The following is a 22,689-nucleotide window of genomic DNA, read 5'->3' as shown; positions in this document are numbered from 1 at the left end:
TTATGCATTTGGAATGGAAGAAGAAAGCAAAAACAATATGTAACATTGTTTTCCTTCTGCAAAGGAATTATCTATCATTCTGTAGTCTGATCAGGACAACAGTTTAATTTTTGTCCAATTAGGCCACACCAATTTAATTTGTTGTTTCTTGGATTTTTTCAGAAAAAATATAAAGCGACAGGAAAAAAAAAACAGGCCAAGGCACCCCGTGAAGGCCGGAAATGTCACAGTATGAGCCATGAAGTCAACATGCCAGGCTGGTTTATGGTTAAAACAATAGATTTTGAACTTTTCATGAAACGAAGTTGCATTGTTACATGAAAAAACTTTAACTAAAAGGACTTTCTTCAACTGCTAGGGCCAAAATATGTCTGTCATTTACATGTAGCATTTTGCAGCTGATTCAGAACCCAAAATCTTTTTTTTTTTTTTGCAAATGAGAAAAAATGGACAGGGCGAATCCGAGAAACAACAAATTAAATGTGGCCTTACAGAATGCCACAGATCCCACATTTTGCCCCCTCACCTGCCGTGCCCTCTTGGCGGGCGGTCCCGTATCGTCCTCCATGGCGAGGAAGTCGTCCACGTGCATGGAGGGCGGGCGGCTGGTGTTCTGCTTGCGCTGGCGGAACACGTCGTTCGGGCGCGACTGGAAGGCCATGCCACGGCTGTAGATGCTGTAGCCTTTACCTCGCATGGGGGCTGGGGAGGGAGGGGGGCAAATATCATCTGACTTCACATGGTTTTATACACATTAACCTTCTTCCTCCTGCCTAAAGCCAAAAATGATACAACCGGTATACCACCTTGGCAGGGAGAGGGTTAATGATGTCATAAATTCATAAACATGTAAAGTTTAACCCAAATATTATAAATACAATATGTAGCATCTACAATGTAAAATCCAATAGCACGGCATTGAAGCTCATACAAGCTTGGCATTGATATTCAATGATAGCAATGATGTTCATTCTTTCACATTGAACAATCACACCTGTACAAGCTTGCCTTCCAACTCCAGAACATAGAAGTAGGAATCCTATAATCTGCTGAATGAGCTATCAAAATTGGAGAAACTACTTGCGAGTATTTAAAAAAAAAAATGAACTATCAACAATACAAGAAGGGATTTTAACCTTCTGCTGCTATCATACAGTTGGTACCAAATACATGTGTACTTTAGCATGTTAAAGGTTAATATGAAGTACCATTTCCATGCCGTTGTATTGGTCCTCTGCCTCCCCAGGGCACCATCGGCTCCACTCTTGGTTTGTTCAGTCTGAAAGAGGAAGGCACAAAGTTAACACCTTATATAATCATTACTGTTTTAAGCCTTGGTCACAACCTGCCATACATGTTTTTTGTCCGTACGTTTTTGTATGAACCCGCAGCCCACACGCAGAAAAAGTTTTACATGCACTTAAAATGCTACGGCGTGTCTGCGTGCTCACAGGAAAAGTGAATTCCGGTACCTTTTTCTGGCAGCCTTGCCGGGAGGGGTGGGTGCTCCTGTGGAAGTGGTGATGTCCTTCTCTAACTCTGCCTTCACGTCAAAATCATTCAGGAACTTCTGGGACATGTCGATCAGATCACACTTCACCTGCAAGAAGAAATTTAAAGAATACTTAAAAAACTATGTGTGTCTCCATGGTGCCTTGTGAATAGGGTCATTGAAGCAAAAGGTTCTAATGTTGTGTTCTTGGAAAAACACTTCATAGTCATACAAAGTAATATTCACTCTACCCAAGTAAAATGAGTATTGTACCTACATGTAGCTACACTTACAACTGAATTTTGCCTACCTCATCTAGGTTCTATACCTGCTTATCTACATAGTGATACATGTTGTCTGCATATGAGTGAATACTTTACATTGTCTTACTTTATCAATTAATTAGTCAGCTAGTTAATCTGTTTTGCTAACTTTATTTTCTTGTGTATCTAGTTTGATTTATATTCGTTTACTCCTAAATTGATAATACATGTACATGTTGTAAAAAGTAATTTAGGAAATGGTATTTCCGGGTAACCCCTTCAATAAGTCAATCGGTGTAACATAGCCAGCTGCCGCCACGCCACATTCCTGCGAAGCTGGTGTGTTACGCCGAAAGGCGGTTATACTGGCTATACAGATACAGATACAGATAAGCCACTAGGCTTCTTGGGTTGCCCCCGCACATTATTCATAACTGTTAATTATCACATATTGTTGTTTTATGCGCAAACTGCAAATAAACAATAATTAAAACAAAAAATTATTTTACCTGAATCCTCAAGAAGAAGAGAAGAAGAAGGTAGAGTCAGTGACGAGGATTTGAACACAAAACCTAAGACACTGAGTACACATTCAAGCTAAATTAAGTGTTGGGATACAACAGAAGTGTTTTTTACCATGTCAGCTTCTATATCAGCATCTTCAGGTGGAGGAGAGGACAGCCAGAAGGTCGGGCTGACGGAGCGCTCGTCGTACTCATCTCCCACCAGGTAGATAGCGCGGGAGTTAAACTGGTCAGTGATCTGTTCTGGAGACGGCAGTGCTGGCTCCTCTGTCTCTGTTTGTGTCATCAACAAAAACATTTTGTGATTTATTTAGAACCAATCTATTTTGATCAGTAAACGGTTACTTTTAGTTCCCAAGTTTGTATATTTGCATCTAGCTCCATCTAATCAGTGGTACAATCCCATGTAATAAGGAATCCATTCAAATTTTGCAAAAAGTTCTTCTTTTTCTGGTTATCTACCTACCTATTTTGTCCCTAGCCTGAGTGTCAGCCTTGTTAGATTTCGTTCACTCCCGCCAACGGATCTTGGGGAGCGGACAAAAGCTAAGGCTGACACTCAGGCTACCTTGTCCCTTGACCTCCTGGCCCACATTAATAGATTTACCAAGGAGGGGAAAACTGTCTGATGTGTCTAAATGCACAGTCACATGACATTGTATGCTACATACAGAAGACAGTTCAAATGCACACATTTGAGTGCGAAGCCAATGTTGGCTAAACTCCTCAATGGACTGTAAAATTGAACTGTCATGATCTGTTCAAGAGCAGCCTTTCTTGTAAGGACTCTAATAAGTTAAACGCTGTTTTTTGTAATTGTACTGATCTCCAACCACATATATGCAGTATTGTTAATGACATTGATAATATTTGAACTTTGTATATAGATGTATAATAATATGTACTTTTTTTAATATTATTGATTTTACTGTACTTGATGGATGTTAACTTCGGCGCAATTCAGCTATTGCTGCAAGGCCGATTTGTTATTTGTTTATCAATAAACCATTTACTACTACTACTACTACTACTACATGTACTACCACATTTTTAGGTGCATATTGTGTATTCTTCTAGCCAGTTGCTTTCTACCACAGGTAGAGTGTCTGCTCATGTACCTTTGGGCAGTTCCTGTTCCTCAGAAGCCTGTATGGACTGTCGGAGGTTAACGGTAGCCTCCATCAGGCTCTCTAGGCTCTCATCCTCCTTACAGCACTCCTAAGAAGTACAAGGTCACAGGTCAGTGCAGTGAACACATTTTACACATTTTTTTTTTCAAAATTCATCCATGGGAGAATTTGCATAATTGAAATCTATAAAATGATGTTCCTTTCTTTTTTAGTTACAATGTACATGCACATGCAACACATGTGCGTGAGTAGCGTGCGTAGTCCAGTGGTTAGCGATCCTGCCTCTGGACTAAGTCTTAGAGGTTGGGAGTTCGAATCCCGGCTGATGTCGCTCACCTGACATGCACGCTACTGTTTAGGGTCGCAGTCCTTCAGACGGGACGTTAACTGTGGTCCACTGTTCATTGTGCTTGTCGAAAAGAGCTAGGGGAATTTCCCCGGTACAATGAACCTGTAAATACTGTATATAGCGTCTGTCTTCTCTGTCACGACCAGTGGAAGATTAGCTCTTCAATGAGCTAAACTGGATCGAGATCACTTTCACTTTCACTTTCACATGTTTGAAAGTCCTCTCATGGAATGCAGCTATGCTATAGAATTTCCTCATAAATTATGAAAATTAGCTCGTAATTAGTATTTGCTTTTTTTAATCGTTACTTAAACAATTACATTCATTAGTTGAGCACCTGGGCTGCCTTAAGTAGGTCCAAACAAGTATTGAAATGTAACCTTGCTTATATGTTCATTTTTTTCTAAAAATTAGCAAAATGCATGATATCATCAGAAAGCTTGAATGTATGATAAAATAAACAGGGCAGAGGACACTGTGTTGGGAGTTTCAGTAATTTCATGTTGTGACACACTCACAAAATGTGGATTTTCAAAAACAAAAAATTCTGTCGGCGCTTTGAAATGCCACCGTGCAGAGGTCAAATGAACTGCAGCCGGTCTAGCACGTCAGCAAAACGTACTGCGCGTCTGCGCCTGCGCAAAACCCAGATTTTTCAAGATTGTTGTTGGATGTTTGGTCAACGTTGCACCAGAATTTTGCCTGTTGCACACGATATGTTTTTGACATAACATAATATAGATTACTGAAACTACAGACAGGATGTTAATCTTACATGTGCGAATACGACCTTATATGAGACGTTCTGCCGAAGTGCTATACACAATAAATTACGGGATTTGCGCAGGTGCAGTACGTACTGCCAACGTACTGCCAACTGCCGACTCACCCCAAAAGCAAGTTGCGTAACATTGCGCCCTTACACCTCAACTTTAAAATCATCACAATCCAAATCATACAGTCTCAAACCCAACACACATGTACTGCTATACCACACAGCACAATTTACATCTGGCTGACGCTCACATGAGACTTTCTAGCCAGGCTTCTATGATTTTGTCCGTACTATTTTGTGTACCTGCGTCATAGACCCCATGGTTGCCCATGAATACCGTGTTCTGCGACATTAGAACAAAAGCAGACATTTGAATATATTGCATTGTCTGCCCCACCCAGGTCATTACTAGCATACTTTTGCTCAACTTCCTGACATTAGGTGAGCTGGCTCAGAAATATGAAATAACTTTTACACCTGTGGATATGCTTAGATATTCTAGCCTGAAATCAGCTATTCCTAATGTTTGGAAAGATACAGTAAAGAAGGATCAGCTTGATAACTCGGTGGAAGAAACCATCGCTTCACATACTTTTTCTTGTAAGCAGTTGTATGACATGTATTTAAAACAAACATTTGAACCCCCAACGGGCCAAGACGAATTGTTAAAAACTTTTGAACATGAAAACAACTTAAAAAATGTGTATTTACTACCGTTCATATTATGTACTAAGAATGTTAAATTACAGTATTTTCAGTACAAGATAATACACAGATTTTTGCCGACAAATTGTTATTTAAAGAAAATTAGAGTTAAAGACTCAGACAAATGTCCTTTTTGCGATAGTAAACAAGATCTAAGTCACTTATTTGTGGATTGTAGTTATGTTACTAAATTTTGGAATGACTTTCGCCTATGGTGGCTCGACACTTTTTCTGAACATATCGCACTAACAAAAATTGTTATATTGTATGGTATAAATTGAAAAGATGGAAAAAATAGATACCTGAACCACTGTTTACTTTGTGCAAAATATGACATCTATAAGAGTACAGCCTTGAATAAGAAACCTCATTTCTGTAAGGCATTATTTTCATGATTTTTCGAGACAAACATTCTTCGTAAAATGTCACAGTACAAATATTTATTCTGTGTATTAGTATATATGTAGTAAGAGGGGGCTTTGCCACACTGTTTTTCTTTTTTACTGTATGTACATCTCTTAGTTAAACGAATAAAAATAAAAAATAAAAAAAAAAAAAATAAAAATACTTTTGCTCAAGCCCTCAAGGTGTAGCAAACGCGTGCACATCTTCAGAACTACAGTAACCCACAGGTATGTTTACTTAACTTTTACTTTATTTTACAAGTAGATCACACTCATGTCAGTGATTCAAGTGTTCCTGGATACTAAAAGCTTAACTCAGGCACACATAGAACATAGAACAGAACAAATTCTGTATCTGTATCAGTATAGCCGGTATAACCGCCTTTCGGCGTAACACACCAGCTCCGCAGGCACACGGCGCGGCGGCAGCTGGCTATATTACACCGATCGACTTGTTACACCTAACCCTTGAACTTCTAGCTCTAGACATTGTTTAAATTACCTAGACATAAACCTTCTATAAATCAACATCAACATTTTGGGCGGCTTGCCTGGACTAATTACTGTTGTATACTAGTACAATACATATACTGCTGGTGCGAACCATGAGTTAGGCTCATTTTAGACTAGAAATGCTTAAGTGGTTTCAGGGTGGAAAAACGTTTCCGATAGGCTAACCGTTCCCAGTCTAAAGGGGGAAAAAACGGCATTTTTTTGGCTTCTACGAAACATTTCCGAAAACCACCTCCACCGTGGTTTTGATACCCTTCAGCGGGGGGCCTGAAACCCTTCCTGTTAGGCCTAAAGAGAAAGGGTTTCGCGAAGGTTTTCCTAAAGTATATGCTAATGATATGCTAAGAAGCCTGTGCATGTATTTTCTGTTATGCTCGTGTCATTGTCAATGTAACAACGTTGTTAACTAATGCACTTAAGGTATATTAGTTTGAAAGACTAACAGTTACTGATTTATGAAGACTAAATTATTTACAGCACATTTTTCTTTTAATTTACATTCACGACTTTCCATTGTGTGTGTCTTTCCTGGCAATGTCCTTGCATATTCTGTTAAATGCATATTCTGAACTAGAAACTAAGGTAACATTCGCAAAGCAAGTGGATAATGTTTCACACTAAAATGTAACATCTGGAATAGAGTGTGAAAAAGAATGGATATCTTTGTTGACACGAGTTACGATCGATACGCTTGAACTCACAATTTGATTATCATAGCCAAACTGGTTCTACAACAATACACGTGTCTCCTTAGGCTAACAAGCTTCAAAATGCTCAAAAACCCTAAAAAAACAGAAAAGAACAAGCAGTCATAGGTGACAATTCTACATGAAGTTTATACTTTGCAGATTGGGAACAGTATTCCCCTGAGCATGCCCTGCACCACGTCCCCTTGCTGCTTGACCCACGCCCCACGGCCTCTTCCTCTGCCCCATGACCTCGCCCTTCAGCACGACCCCTGCCTTTACCCCTCTACCCCACGGCCTCAATATAACTCATGCAAACAAATGATTGCATTTTGCATAACCAACATTGATAATTCGTCAATCTTTAAACTAACGTTAACATCAATTGGTGAAGGTATGAGATTGTGGAACTCTAGTTACTCCGTGAAGGACGTCATGACCTCTGGACGGAGTATTGTGGTCAGTTGGTTTTTTGCGTTCGCCTATCTAAAATAATTTTGAGGTCTCATCTAATGTACAAAACATAAAAGATGGTGAAATAGCAGGATACAATTCTATGATTAACTCATTAATGCAAGCTATATCTGCATGTAGTTCCTGGGAATTTGAAACGGTTTATTGTTTGTCTTCTAACAGGTGAATCTCATACTTGTATCATGGCTAAGAACCCAGACCAGGTATTTGCTGAGATGGACAAGAATGGCAACGGTACACTCGAGTCGAGTGAGATCGCCGCTTACTTAAGTAACTGCGGCATACATCCATCGGAGAAATTTGTGCAGGTAAACTTGTTACACCTAATCCTTGTACATCCAACTCTAAACATTGTTTAAAGCTATCTAAAGACATGTTGTACAATACATGACTAAAGTTACTGTAAATTTATTTATCACTGAAGAACCAGAATGAAGCATAGACTTAAAAAAATGAATTGGCAAATCGCAGCTGATCCTAGAATGAAACAGTACATGTAAAAGGTTGGCAAGATTTTGGCAATATCTTAAGGGTTGAGCGTCTAACTGATGTTGGGTCATATTTTCAGCGAGTGACGAGTAAGTGTGATGCCAACAATGATGGGAAGCTGACGAGAGACGAAGCAGCCAGGATTGGCAAGGTTATCAAAGAGATCGCCGATCTCTCAAAGATCTTCCAAGAAGCTGACAAGGTTAGTTCTTGTGATACCCAGGACTATCGTCTCTGTGAAGGAGGTCAATGACCTCTGCAGAGCCTTGAAGGGGGGGGGGGTCCCGACAACGCTCTACGCTGAATTCGGAAACTTCTCGATTACACTTTACGATAAATTCAGAGTGGCTACAACGCATTACGTAGAATTAAAATGGCGAATACGGTCTACACAAAATGAGCCAATTACGCGTATACGCTCTACGTTGAATTAGAGCGGTCCGTCTATGCTCTACGTAGAATTAAAACGGCCGATTACGCTCTACGGAAAAGGGCATGCGGGCCCTGCTTGAAGTCAGTACTGTAGCTGTACACAGGGCTCAAAATACTGGGTGCATGTGCACCTTGGTGCACCCAAATTTGGAGCTGTGCACCCAATTTTTTTCTGTGGGTGCACCAGTGCAGATGTATGATTGTAAAGATGTTAAATGTATAGTAGCATGAAGCATATCTAAGTGTCAGAAAAATAATAAAATGAAACATAATTAATTTTAAAATGAAACATAATTAGATTTGCTGACATTCTACTTACTTCATTTTATATTCAATTTTTTTTGGATTGGGTGCACCAGTGCACCTATTCTCAAAAATGAATTTCAAGCCCTGTGTACATGTACATACAAACTCCCAATCCAAGCAAGTACAACCTATTTTTTAGTAAAACTACATTTGTAAACAGGCTGGTATCTAGACAATTCTTCCAGTGAAAATAGAGTACGTACATGTATCATGACCTTTCCCCATTTTTCAGGATCACAACTCCAAGATGTCCTTCAATGAGATGAAAAAGGTTGCCTACACCTTCTACACCACCCATGCCGACAAGTATGGCGGGGGAAACACCATGGAAGTGCTGAACTTCTGGGCCGGGGACAAAACCAAGGAGATGACCGTGGGTGACTTCCTGGACATCATGTTTGAGGATAGGTTCTAAACTGATCCATGAGATCAAGTTGGCTCCATAGAGAGACTTACATGTATGGCTCTCATATGTCGAGCAGAAATCACTGCATGAAAAGCTTTTGAGCACTTTGATGTTTTGGGCAACCATTCTCCGACTTGCTTAGACTTGACTGTCAGACTTAGAATACATGGGGCATGAACACATTATAGCTAAAATAACACATGGAGCTACATGTAGATATGTGGGGCTTACTCCACAAATAGTGATTAATATACACAGGAAATCTACACTAGCTGTAATGACGGCACATACACCCTGTGTTGTGAATGCCATGTACACATGTACCTTTGGTAACCATCTAAACCATAACTGTTTACACTGTTGTCATTGCTAGTAAAGAACTGATTAATAAAGCTTTTGGTACTGCATGTTGTGATGGACTAATTCTGATTAAATGCTTTGCTGATGCTGGAAAAACAAAATTTGTTGTGTTATTTCTCACATTCAAGTTTCTTTTATCTGACATCCTTGCAAATATGTACCTGTACAATGTATATATACCATTGCAGTAACATAGCAACCCACAATAAGGCCCATTCTCAAACTTGAGCTTCATGTCCCCAAAGTAAAAGCCTAGCAAAAATCACAAAGACTCCAACAAACACAAAAGGTCCTCTGCAGTAAATGCAGACCCCCTCCCCATATTTTCCCATTTTGAACTTAACCTTCGTCTACCCAACAGAAACTTGGTTACCAAGAATAATAACAATAAAAAATTACTTTTTATACCTGATGAGGACATGTTGACTTGAAATATTGCAAAAAGATACAGGAATTTCACAATAAAAATACTATAATTTGAGTTTAGAAAACCATAAAATTAACTAGATTATGGTAATCATGATCTTATTTTTAAAGGAGAAAAATCCCCCCCAAAAAATTTACATAAACTCTACATATTTCATGGAGGTATGAAATCTCCGAATTCTTGTTCAAGATTGTTGGATGTTTGCACACAATATGTTTTTCGACATACAGGGGTCGAAATAACCCTCCGTGTGCAACTTGGTGCAAGTAAATTTGGTGTCGTGCAACTAATTTTTTGCCTGCTTGCACCATGGTGCAAGTTTGCTTTATCCACTGTTACTACCTGTAGAATTACCCAATAATATTAATTAACTAGAGTTCCCCGATCTCATACCTTCGCCAAATGATGTTAATCTTTATGACTGACAAAGTTTAGATTAGATTATTCCCCCCTGATTTAACAAATAGGAACCTAATTTTTATAAATTATATCATTTTATCATAATCTCAACCAAAAGACAGTCTTATATTAACAAACAATGCATTCTAGCATTTCCTCATAAATTATGCAAATGAGGTCCTGATTTGAATAAATTATGTTTAATGATGTTCACCTCAATTTAACTTTCAAATACCACAAGTATGAAATTCCAGGCAGTTATCATTACATAATTATAAAATTTTCTCATTAATTATGCAAATTAAGTCATTATTAACATAATCAACATCTTCCTGTGTTTCTCTCGTTGTCAATTACCAATGTCACAAGCTTCAATTGTCCTATTATGGAATGCAGCTGATTTATAGAATTTCCCCATAAATTATGCAAATTACATCCATATTTGCATAATTGTCACATAATTATATTAAGCATCACGTAAGCTACCTACATACCAAAAATCACGACGATCCGTCAACCGGTTCTTGAGTTATCCCCTTTTGAATATTTTCAAGAATTTATCCCTGCAGTTCCAGAGCAAGTCGCTAGGGGGCCTAAACTCACGTCACTTTTTTCCCAGTACAAGAGCTACCTACCATCTAAATTTCATCACCATAGCATGTCTAGATCATGAGATATCAAAACCGGAAGTTCAGCTGCAGTACCATAACAAGCCGCTAGGGGGTCCAAAATCTAATCATTTTGAGGTCTCATCAAGACCTACCCACCTACCAAGTATCAAGACAATCCATCTAGGCCTTCTCAAGTTATCGTGTTGACAGACAGACAGACAGACAGACACACACACACACACACACATACACGAACGCCCCTGAAAACATAACCTTCTTGGCGAAGGTAATAAAGAACTGGAGTGGAAAGGAACAAAACCAGAATCCATGAAGTTTTTCTTCATTTTTTGTAAGTAACAGAAGGTTACTATCTACGTCGCTGCCAGCGGATGTTTCCCATCACTTCTGTATTTTTGGAGGGTGCAACTATTTTTCTTCCGGTGCAAGTATTTTTCTTTTCATTTGCACCAGTGCAAGTTGGCCCCAAAATCTATTTCGACCCCTGACATACATATAACATAGAAACTACAGACAGGATGTTAACCTTACATGCGCGAATACGACCTTATATGAGACGTTCTGCCAAAGTGCTATACACAATACATAGTTACACATGTAACGGGATTTGTGCAGGTGCAGTACGTTCAGACAACGTGCATAGCCGACTCACCCCAAAAGCCAGTTGCGTAACGTTACGCCCTTATAATTACACCTAAACTTTAAAATCATCACAATCCAAATCATACAGTCTCAAACCCAACATACATGTACAAGTACTATATGTACTACACAGTACAGGTCACCATGCTGATGCTCACGAGACTTTCTAGCTAGGCTTCAATGATTTTGTCTGTACTATTTTGTGTACCTGTTCATAGACCCCGTGGTTGCCCATGAATACTTGCTCTGCGACATTTAAACAAAAGCATGACAATTACATATGTAAATACATGTACCTTGCATTGTCTGCCAAAACCCGAGGTCATTCTAGCATTTGCTCAGGTGAAGAAAGCACATCTTCAAAACTATCCACAGGTATGTGTTTTCATTGATAGTAGTTTACTAATAGATCACACTCAGGTCTTTTACTCCCACTCTGTTATTCCAATGTTCTTGCATACTATAGAAAATGCCATTCTGTTAGATGTATCATGAAGTAGACAGGTAACATTTGCAAACCATGTTTACCTTCATATGGTCACGCCTAACAAACTACTGCCCTACTTACTATTAGACCCTGTTATACCAGACTTTTATTTAGTGGTTTCAACCGGTTTTTGAAAAAACGTTTTTATCTAGCCTAGTGTAAAATTCAATGCAAATCAACCATTTTTTAGGGGTTTAAATCCGATTTTCAAAAACCACCTCGCATTGTGGTTTGGTAAGGGTTTTTTGACCGCACTGTTCTGAGTTCGTTTCCACTGTTTTCCACGGTTTGTCTTTATTTTGCGATAGAATCAGCATACGCAACCTGATCAGCGAACAAGTCCGAGCTCCTAATATCTATTTTTGAAGAGCAGAAGTCGCCGAAAAAATGCTAAAATGTAACAGCTGTAATAGAGTGTGAAAAAGAATGGATAATCTTTGTTGACCCAAATTACAGACGATACGCATGAACTCACAATTTAATGATCTGATTATTATGTTAACCAAACTGGTTCTACAACATTTTCTTAGGCTTAAAAGCTTCTCCTTAGCGGTGCACACCCCAGTTCTTCCGCGACCAGGGTCTGTGGTAGTCCGTGGTAAAAAAGTGACGAAAGGGTTTTGAGGGTCCAAGTTTAAGGTGACATTTCTCATTAACTGCCATAAAATATCATTAAACATTAACATGGATGAAGAGTGTAAGAAATGGTGCTTTTGGGGTGAAAATTTCTTTTGGCTCCAAACCTTACTTCCGGGTATTCTTGCGCGCTAAGTGTAATCCGCCCGTTTGACCTAGATTTCACTCCGCGCCTTCCTCAGTCAATTTGCAACCCCTCGCGCTGTGGACGATTAGAAAAATTACAGTGCTAGAATTTTCTTTACAATCTACTCGGTTATAGTCAAGGTTTGGGTCTTTCTGCCAGCATCAGTCATTTCTGCCGGAAAATTTTTTTCTATGAGATTATCCTACATGAAAATTCTCAATTTTGTGCATTAATTTTGGAGTGAAAATTGAAACATGAGGCCTCAGCCTAATCTAAAGATTTTATATCTAGTTCCCAGGAGGTTGAACTCTGGTTTATTGTTCGCCTTCTAACAGGTGTATCATTCTTATTTCCAGCTCATCATGGACCCGAATATGGTATTTGCTGAGATGGATCCAAACGGTGACGGCACAATCGAGTCATCGGAGATCAAAACTTTCTTAGAACAGTGTGGCATAAATCCATCGGAGAAACTTGTGCAGGTAAAAGTTTTATACAAAACCAGACTTTGATAAGTAAGTAAAATGACATGTATATATAGTAGACATTCAAGCTGTTTATCAATTCTACCTATTATACAGTCAAGGATTAACATCAATGCAATACTGATCAAAAAATTTCTGATATGTCAACATCTAATCTTTCATCTAATCTAAACTAATTTGCGTCATCTTGTCTTGACTTGTCTGACTTTTGTTCCTTTTCGACTTCCAAAAATTTGTCTTCACTTTATTCGCATATCAATCAATAAGTTGTGCTTATAAACATTCCCTAAAATTTCCCATTCGCTTATCCCCTCTGGTCTCTCAGTCACTGACGAAAGCTAGTGGATACTAGCTGAAACGTCTGACGTTTTCAAAATCATATCCAGTTGCTTGAGTAACTACTTTTGGCGTATTATATTACCTGGATGTCTAACCTTCATCGACGTATCTAATCTAAAGGCCTAATTGTACAATTTTTATTTTATTGAAATTGCAACAATTCAATACACGCGGAACAGAGGCAGCTGTTGCTGGTATTGTGTTCCACACATAGAAACGAATACTGGACAGACAATACTCATTTTCACTTGAGTCTAGTGGGGAAGGTCGTGTGGGGACAAGATCGGTGGCATGTCAGGACTCGAACCCGGGACCTCTTGATTCCGAGTCGCGCACGCTGACGTTGCGCCACACGACCCCCCAATTGTACAATACATGATTTAACTGTAGTGTAAATTTACATATCATTTAAGAATCAGAATGACGAATACACCTAGAAAATGAATAGAAAATCATAGCGGATTCTAGAATGAAACAGTAAAGTGTTGACAAGATTTTGGCAAGAGGTAGAGCATCTGATGGACATTGGGTCATTTTTTTTTCAGCGAGTGAAGAGTAAGTGTGACGCCAACAATGATGGGAAGCTGACAAAAGACGAGGCAGCCAGGATCGGCGAGGTTGTCAAAGAGATCGCCGATCTCTCAAAGGTCTTCCTTGATCATGACCAGGTTAGTTCTTGATACCCATAGGACTATCATCTCTGTGGAGGTCAATGACCTCTGTAGAGCCTTGAAGTCAGTACTGTATCCAGGGCTCGAAATTCATTTTTGGGAATAGGTGCACTGGCGCACCCAACCTAAGAAATTTGGTGCACAAAAATTTTTGGGGTGCACCACATAAAATAAGTAGAATGCCAGCAAAAACTAATGATGATTCATTTCTAAACCAAGTTACTACGGTTTTATTTTCTTCTGACACTTATATGTTAAGAATATGCGGTATACTATAACTATACATTACACAATAATTTTTACCTACGAAAGAAGCTCCAAATTTGGGTGCACTAAGGTGCACATGCATGCACCCAGTATTTTAAGTAGCTGTACATGTAACTCCCGATCCAAACAATTACAACATACTTTTTAGCTTACAAAAAAAAGGCTGGTATCCAGACAATCCTTTATGTAGAAATAGATTCAAGAAAGACATTCAAGCGGTTTCTCTTTTTAGCAAATGCCCACGAATGCCCAGGAATTGTCGCACAAATCTTTAATTTTTTTGTGTGGTCATGTCCAGAGTGTGCTCCCGCGTGTTCATATCAAGTTTGAAGCGAATCCATCGAGCCGAACTTAATTAAATCGAAATTTACCGTTTTTTTTTCTCTTCCTAGCAAATACCCACTTTACTTCTGGGTTAACTTTGAAGCAAATGCCCACTAATCCTTGAAAAATATCGGCCCTCGCGCAACGCCGGCAAAATCCACCACCACAAACATGTTCATATAGGACTCCCCTGAATTTCTGAGAAGCTTCCGGGCTTTACGAGCTTTTAAAGTACCCTTTTTTTTTAAAAATATGCACTGCGACAACTTTGTCGCCTCCGCGTGTACATTTAATAATGGCCGACGGCCGTGGGTTTACAGAAAACACAGTCAGTGGGCATTCGCTAAAAAGAGAAACCCCATTCAAGAACAACAAAAGTGCATCTGTCTATTATCAACCTTTCCCCATTTTTCAGGATCACAACTTCACCATGTCCTTTGACGAGATGAAAAAGAAGGCCTACACCTTCTACACCACCCATGCTGACAAGTATGGCAGCGGAAACACCATGGAAGTGCTGAACTTCTGGGCCGGGGACAAAACCAAGGAGATGACCGTGGGTGACTTCCTGGACATCATGTTTGAGGATAGGCTCTAAACTGATCCATGAGATCCAGTTGGCTCCATAGAGAGGCTTATTATGGCCCTCATATGTTGAGCAGAAAATACTGCATGTAAAGCTTTGAGCATTTTGATGTTTTGGGCAACCATTATCCAACTTGCATGACTTGCTTAGCCAACCATTTACAGACTTACATTGTATCTGATCGCATAATTACAGCTAAAATAACACACAGAGTTACATGTAGATATGCAGGGCTCACTGCACAAATAGTGATTAATATACACAGGAAATCTACAATGTATACTGGCTGTAACGACAATACATACACCCTGTGCCATGTACCTTTGGCAACCATCTAAACCACAACACTTTTGTCATTGCTAGTAAAGAACTGCTTAAAGGCTTTTGGTACTGCATGTTGTGATAGATCAATTCTGATTAAATGCTTTGCTGATGCTGGGAAAACAAACAGATTTGTTGTGTTATTTCTCACATTCAAGTTTCTTTTATCTGATATCCTTGCAAATATGTACATGTACAATTTATGTATATATACCATTGCAGTAACATAGCAATTGGCCTATTCAGCCACCAGAGGTCATGCCAGCGTGAAAAACCTTCCTGATCTTCGTTTGCGAGGACAAGCCAAGAAGAACATAGCAACCCACCAAAGGCCCATTCTCAAACTTGAGCTTCATGTCCCCAAAGTAAAAGCCTAGCAAAAATCACAAACACACCAACAAACACAAAAGGTCCTCTGCAGTAATGCAGAACCCCCCCCCCCATATTTTCCCATTTTTGAACTTAACCTTCCTCTACTCAACAGTAACTTGGTTACCAAAAATCATGAACAAAATGAAAGCAATGGCTTCAGCTGACATGTTATATTCACTAGTAGTCATACTAATGCTCTGCCAACCGGATGAAACTATTTCGGAGGTAAACACAACGTTAGGAAGACGTACAGTGAGATGTTTCTCCAGACTGTGCAGGGGGTACTCCGGCTCGTCTGACCAGTTCAGCAGCTCCCTCATCTCCGCCCCGCTCAGGACCAGGGTCCGCACCGCACCACCCATCTCCTCGTCGATCGTCAGCAGCACGCGCAGCAGTTCAAAGGTCGTGGAGATGACGGCCAGGTGGTCGGCGTTGTCCTTGTTGAAGGTGGAGGCCAGCCGCTTCAACAGCTTGTACAGGCAGTCTGTGCTTTTCTTCAGGGCACTGTGGGGGGAAGGGGGTAGAAGAGGTACATGTACAAAATTTGATGTAAATGTATATTAGGCCACAGCAAGTAATTTTTATGGATGACATCAGCGCACGCATTAATTTTCGCCTGATTTTGAAAAAAAAAAAATTTTGTTGCCCTCTGATAGTGGTCACCATGCCGAAAATGTGCAAAGATGTCTGTTGCCAAGCCAGAAGGTGTATGGCAGATAACTATAAAGAAAGGAGACAAGAAAAGGCTCTGATTTAATGTTTTGTTTCTTACTTTGATGCAGTGATATGTGATGTTGGCTGTGTATATGTGATGTTCCCAATGAATCAAAACCATTTGTACAATGATTGAGTCAAAATTTTAAAATGTAGTAACCTTGTTTTTTTCAGCCAGCCTTGTTTTTTTTTTTGCCAGCTCGTATTAGATTTGGAGTCTGTGGAGGATGTCATCCGTAAAATTTACTTGCTGTGGCCTTATAAAGGTCCCACTGTTTAGGTTAACTGCAATATCAGTGGGTTGTTGGAGGGTAAAGTCTATCCCTCTCTTTCCATCACCTTTTACCTCCAAAACTATAGTCTTGTCCCAGTTTAGCATCTAATAACATACTTCTAATAGCTTCTAACAAAAAAGCCATGCTTTGATTTAACCATATTAATGTACATACATGTACATGTATATGTGTCAGGCAAATCTGCATGAAAACTGGACAAGAGCTAGAAGAGTATTTTTTTCCACAAGACTGTGACAGTGTAAACAAGAAATGAAAGATTTCACACATTCATGAAGTATTTTAGAATGTAGAATTGTTGTGATCATCAATTTCTTGGATACATGAGTTTTCTTTTACAGAACCAAGATTTCTCTCCTAAGTGCTGATGTTTCAGTGTCTATCAGACAATTTCCTCAGAGCTTCTCTCTGCTATATGTAGCCAATGTAGATTGCACTCTTGTGGCAAGAACACAATCCCAAACGTAGCTGAGTTTCTCACTTAGGTGAGAAATCTTGGTTGTGTAAAACTGTATCCTCCTGTATCCTATACATTGTACTTAACCAACCTGATGAAACTATTTTCGGTCATCAATTTCTTGTTTTATTCATTTACATAATAATTATGAATGTCTTCCTGATTCTGTAATGCATTTTCCCACTGAGTTCCTTAGTTTGACTTAAATATATCAGAAAACTTTTTAGGGAGAGATACCTTTTGAGTGTGTAGAAACCATAGTCGTGCTCAGACAACATGACGATGGTGCGCAGTGCCTGTAGGATGGTGCCGAAAGTCTGCTCCTCACTGCTCACGTGGTCCAGCAGGGTGGTACAGATGGACAGCAGGTGGTCCTTACCAGGTAACGAGTTTGCCAGCTGCAACGTTTGATTGGGTTTCATTTTCTGATTAGGATTTTGATTGGTTGGTTTGATGGTTAGGCAATCAGTGGAGGAAGAAATTTATGGGAAGAGAGTCATAATGTTAACATCTGAACATCACCTAACAACACATCTATTTCAACTATTATAGTTACGGAAATATCCAGGACTTACCTCACATTATAATTGTTTCACTGTTGTATCCACCGAACTCCCAAGAATGGGAAATAATTGTCTTTAAAATTTGAGTTTTAATTGCTTTGTTATATAAATACCACTGCCTTTCTTCAGTAACTGTAGCAATATTCCTTCCAAGTAAAGTATAGAAACTGTTGTAGACCACACATGTACAGTATGTACCTGTTCAAGTAAGGATGCCCCACTTTCTGGAGATGTAAGGGTGATGTCTGGATCGCACAGGGACTGGAAGATTGACTGGACAGACAATAAAAGAAGTGTTTTACACCATCCATCTTGCATCTCTAATGAAAGTGGAAATTTGTGTTCCTAACCAATGTACATGTAGTTGTTTCACATTTGTATTTATTTGTTTGAAGAGACACTTATCCATGAGCATCTTGTTTTTTGACCATCTTCAACAAAGTTGAATTAAAAATATAATATAAAACAAAAAGGTAACATTTTTGAAGTAAATGCATAATATTTACCTTTGCATATACTAGTAGTCTGCTCTGTTAATTCTTACTCAAACACATTCATATAATAGTGACAGGAGTCCAAGTCAGTCCTGATATAAATTTGCAACATGATGTAACCCAACACTAGTTACCATGGTGATAGACTGTCTGGTTCAAGCCATTGACCTTTTTGGTTTGGAGAAGAAGAGGAAGAAACTGAGCAAAAACAATATGTTTTCCTTTAAATTGGTAAACATAAAAGAGACTCAGGATAGAGAATAACTTTCTGTGTTGGGGAGGACAACTTGTCAAGGTGTCAATGAACCTGTTTTGTCCTCCCTTCCAGACTCGTGGTGAATTCAAATAAACAAATAATTTTGCAGCCACCTACCACGACACAGTCCTGCGCCTGGAGGTGGTTCTGTTGGTCAGACACCACGTTCATCAGCAGACACAGGTAGTACAGCAGGTCCAGGTACTTCTCATCAGACTTGGCTCTGCAGGGACACAAGGACGGAAGGAAAATGTTACAGTTGATAACAGTATACTCATGTCAGAGTCATGTCAGAGTTTTGTTCAGTTTTAGCTATGTCAATCTGTAGATCTGTTCTTGATTTATATTTTCTTTTGGTGTCTTTTAAGCCCACACAGGCTGGGTGCATTAAGAGCAAGACACATGAATAAAGCTCCACTCCCGTTCGTTCCTTCATCCATCCATCCATCCATCCATCCATCCATCCATCCATCCATCCATCCATCCATCCATCCATCCATCCATCCATCCATCCATCCTTTATCCATCCATCCATTCATCCTTTATCCATCCATCCATCCATCCATCCATCCATCCATCCATCCATCCATCCATCCATCCATCCATCCATCCATCCTTTATCCATCCATCCATTCATCCTTTATCCATCCATCCATCCATCCATCCATCCATCCATCCATCCATCCATCCATCCATCCATCCTTCCATCCATCATCCAACCATCCAACCATCCATCCATCCTTTCATCCATCCATCCATCCATCCATCCATCCATCCATCCATCCATCCATCCATCCATCCATCCATCCATCCATCCATCCATCCACCCACCCACCCACACTGATCTAGAGGCATTGGTCCTACTGGCCTCACCAGCAGAAGGGCTAGAACAGTGACTATAATACTGACCCACTCCTGAGCAGGTGCAGTGCAGGTGCCTTGATGGGAGCCTGTGACATCAGGTCCTCCACCAGTTCAAGCAGACGCAGGGTGTTTGCGGAGCACGGCTTGTCTACAGGCCGGCTCTCCTCCCGACCCTTCTCATTAGCGTTGATGGAATCCAGTACAATGTCAAACAGGGAACTAGGGGAAAAAGAAGGGACACTGTCAGACATTTTCAGCCATTATCACTTTTTCCTAATTAGCAGTTTCATCTTACACTGTTCCACCCCATTTTTTTATTTCTTGAAAATCATATGTTTGTACATTTATACTACAGTCAAACTTGCCCAAGCGACCACCTCTATAAGCCTGCCATCTGGCTATAACGACCACTTTTCCTCTGTCCCGTTTTCTCCCGTTTTTTCAAATTGCATGTAAAATGTTTGCCAACATCTAAATTTGTATATGCCATGGGTTTAGATCCAGTGTGTATTTGCAGAAAGTATATCCAAACTGCAGAACAAAATTTACTTTGCAATATTGCAGAACACTGAAAAAAAGTATTTCTACCACTGATAATGCAGTTTTCAAATACTGAGGTAAAAGCTGATAGCTCACCGTACAACCATGAGGGAGGTGGGTGCAGCCAGGTCAGCCATCTGCCAGCACACCCGCTTCAGCAGCTGCTGCAGCTGTGAACAGCCTGAACCTGTACACAGGTGACACAGAACGAGTTTTAGCACATGTTCTTCAGCCATTAATGATCCTACTCCTGAACAAGAAAGCTGAGAATTTCCCAGCTTTTGCATTATATATAAAGAGCACAAATTATACAATGAAAGTAGCCTCTACATTTATTGCACCACTAGTTTCTACTTTCTTTTAATGAAACATAATTATAAAATTAACATCATCAATGCAAAGTATGTGGCAAAAATACTCTAGGCTTGTAAAAGTTATAAAACGTTACTGAAATAGCAATATCAGATCATGAATCTGCAGTTTGAAAAGCTTTATCAGAATGAAGAGTAAGTAAGAGTATCCTAAGACACAAGTATTCTGACAGTTAATGTTTAACCTTGTCCCTGCTGCATTAGCCCCATGGCCACACAAATTTGGTCCCCAAAGGGCTACCTTAGTATGCTGAAGGTTAACCATAAGTAACAGTTAGTTCTATATCTACCACAGTTGTCTGACCTGCCAGTGCCTTGATGACCTGTTGTAGCTCACTGCTGTGTATGTGGAGATAGGCACTCCACAGTTTACGGTTGTTCAGGGCTAACATCACATCATCCGGTGACAGGGACTAGGGGAAAACATTAAAAAACAGGAGTTAGCTTGCATTAAACATGTATATTATACATAGTGCTGTGTACCTAAACCCACATTTAGGTTCAGGTCCAGATTCAAGTCCAGAGGTTTAGCTTCAGTTCGGGACTGGTAAGTCCAGACCTAAACCCATGGCATATACAAAAGTGCATGTTAGCAACCTTGCGATGTTGTTTGGTCAAAACTTTGATGTTTTCTTCATTTTGCAGCAAAGATTTTGCAATCTATGGATGGTTTTAGGTGGTGTGGAAAGAAAAGGGATATATGACATGGGTTTGTTTTTTGTAATCAGTCTGGAATCACTTCTTGACTTTTAGGTTTTTTTGGACTTGAACCTAAACATTTCCGGAATCGGTCCAGCGAACCGGTACACAGCACTAATTATACATTGTAATATATATCATTCATTCAATATTTTGATACTTTTCAGCAATACATTATTTTGAACAATTCTGTAGTTCAGCAATACAAGGGAAACATAAATTCTTTCTTTCTTTCTTAATTCACAATGAGTTACAGGTTACAGGTCAATGCGAAAACTGCAAAATTTTAAAATTTACAGTGAAGTGACTGGAAGTTAGCAAAAAGCTCCCCCTACCTCCCGCGCCCCCATTGGCAGGGGCAGTGGCAGCAGCTCTGACAGCATGGTCAGCCCACCTAGGAAGCCCTCTGGTGCCGACATGATGTACTGCAGCACCTCCTTCAACATCATGGACCAGGTCGTGTTCGCCAAGGCTGTGGAGGATTTACAAGTGGAAAATGTCCTCATCTGTGTCTAATACTTTGCACACTTGTATATAAAGAGTTTCCTTGTCGTCGGAGGTTTCTCAACACACTCTGTGTAATCCTTGTGTTGGAATAAAGTTCAACATTTTACTACAGCTCCTATATACTCCTTGGTTTGATTTATTCAAGACTTAGTGTTACTTAGCTCCTTTATTAGTTTATTTTGCTATAATTTTGTTTTAACTGTATAATGGGTACGTATTAACAATTTGTTGATATTTTCTCTTCATTTGCCTTGATTTTCATTTACGTACTATTTCGGTTAATCAGTTTAATTGTGATTGTTTGGTTATGTTTAAGGATAAGGGCTTGTACAAGCTTTTCAGGCTTCATCTTCTCCTGCAGTGTTTTTAATCTAACTTACTTCACCTTGTATCTTGTTTTTTTTGTGGGAAATAAATAAATAAAAAAAACTATGATTACTTCCAACACAAATGAACTTTCGAGATAATTCCTCCCACCTTCTTCACTGTCCGACTTCTGGGTGACGGGAGGTTGTGTGAAGGTGAGGAACACGTCAATGACGTCCGTCTGTACGCGCTGTGTCTCCTGGATGAACGTCCCGGTGGTGGGGGCGGAACACAGCACGGTGTGGAGCGTCAGCAGCGACTTCAACAACCGCACATCTCGGAACTGGACACAGAAGCAAAGAGACACAATCAAACACACATCTAATTAAAACATTAGGGCAGACACCACAATTGCGTTGCACAGTAGAAGGCCCAAAATGGGAACATTATTATACAATGTAGTTCCTAGTTAATATCTTTGAAAATCCTTTTTTATCTTGAAAATTTTGGTCCAGCTTGGATATATTTGGGCTGGAAGAAACAGGTAGGGTCTAAACTTTCCTACTTTGGTCAAATTTTGTTCATTTCACCATTTTAGTGGACAT

General features: G+C 39.7%; 3 protein-coding genes across 5 annotated transcripts in view; 2 read left to right on the top strand and 1 right to left on the bottom strand.

The window, feature by feature from the left end:
* LOC109473747 (protein virilizer homolog) overlaps nucleotides 1-22,689 on the bottom strand; it is a 101,006-nt gene that overhangs the window by 53,627 nt on the left and 24,690 nt on the right. The window contains exons 25-38 of the mRNA XM_019773758.1: nucleotides 22,256-22,427; nucleotides 21,607-21,743; nucleotides 20,877-20,985; nucleotides 20,298-20,388; nucleotides 19,707-19,880; nucleotides 18,915-19,020; nucleotides 18,246-18,320; nucleotides 17,722-17,882; nucleotides 16,272-16,524; nucleotides 3,398-3,497; nucleotides 2,392-2,552; nucleotides 1,473-1,600; nucleotides 1,209-1,279; nucleotides 527-702 (exon numbers count right to left, since the gene is read on the bottom strand). Coding sequence (XP_019629317.1) covers nucleotides 527-702; nucleotides 1,209-1,279; nucleotides 1,473-1,600; nucleotides 2,392-2,552; nucleotides 3,398-3,497; nucleotides 16,272-16,524; nucleotides 17,722-17,882; nucleotides 18,246-18,320; nucleotides 18,915-19,020; nucleotides 19,707-19,880; nucleotides 20,298-20,388; nucleotides 20,877-20,985; nucleotides 21,607-21,743; nucleotides 22,256-22,427 — 1,914 coding nt within the window. The remainder of the gene's footprint in view (nucleotides 1-526; nucleotides 703-1,208; nucleotides 1,280-1,472; nucleotides 1,601-2,391; nucleotides 2,553-3,397; nucleotides 3,498-16,271; nucleotides 16,525-17,721; nucleotides 17,883-18,245; nucleotides 18,321-18,914; nucleotides 19,021-19,706; nucleotides 19,881-20,297; nucleotides 20,389-20,876; nucleotides 20,986-21,606; nucleotides 21,744-22,255; nucleotides 22,428-22,689) is intronic.
* On the top strand, nucleotides 5,803-9,403 carry LOC109473746 (calmodulin-like protein 7). 2 transcript variants are annotated; one of them, XM_019773757.1, is made up of 5 exons: nucleotides 5,803-5,870; nucleotides 7,478-7,623; nucleotides 7,884-8,006; nucleotides 8,775-8,999; nucleotides 9,178-9,403. In XM_019773757.1, the coding sequence occupies exons 2-4, from the start codon at nucleotides 7,498-7,500 to the stop codon at nucleotides 8,955-8,957; spliced, it is 432 nt and encodes a 143-aa protein (XP_019629316.1). In that variant the 5' UTR covers nucleotides 5,803-5,870; nucleotides 7,478-7,497; the 3' UTR covers nucleotides 8,958-8,999; nucleotides 9,178-9,403. The 2 variants fall into 2 exon arrangements, with proteins under 2 accessions (XP_019629316.1, XP_019629315.1); XM_019773756.1 differs by lacking the exon at nucleotides 9,178-9,403 and having other exon boundaries at nucleotides 8,775-9,171.
* LOC109473745 (polcalcin Jun o 2-like) lies at nucleotides 11,666-15,620 on the top strand. 2 transcript variants are annotated; one of them, XM_019773754.1, is made up of 4 exons: nucleotides 11,666-11,780; nucleotides 13,012-13,137; nucleotides 14,025-14,147; nucleotides 15,157-15,620. In XM_019773754.1, the coding sequence occupies exons 1-4, from the start codon at nucleotides 11,673-11,675 to the stop codon at nucleotides 15,337-15,339; spliced, it is 540 nt and encodes a 179-aa protein (XP_019629313.1). In that variant the 5' UTR covers nucleotides 11,666-11,672; the 3' UTR covers nucleotides 15,340-15,620. The 2 variants fall into 2 exon arrangements, with proteins under 2 accessions (XP_019629313.1, XP_019629314.1); XM_019773755.1 differs by lacking the exon at nucleotides 11,666-11,780 and adding an exon at nucleotides 12,442-12,531.

The sequence above is a fragment of the Branchiostoma belcheri genome, unplaced genomic scaffold (assembly GCF_001625305.1).
Source record: "Branchiostoma belcheri isolate BF01 breed outbred unplaced genomic scaffold, Haploidv18h27 scaffold3, whole genome shotgun sequence".
NCBI lineage: Eukaryota > Metazoa > Chordata > Leptocardii > Amphioxiformes > Branchiostomatidae > Branchiostoma > Branchiostoma belcheri.
The sequence above is the reverse complement of the archived record's forward strand: the minus strand, read 5'-3'. Positions and strand labels throughout refer to the sequence as shown.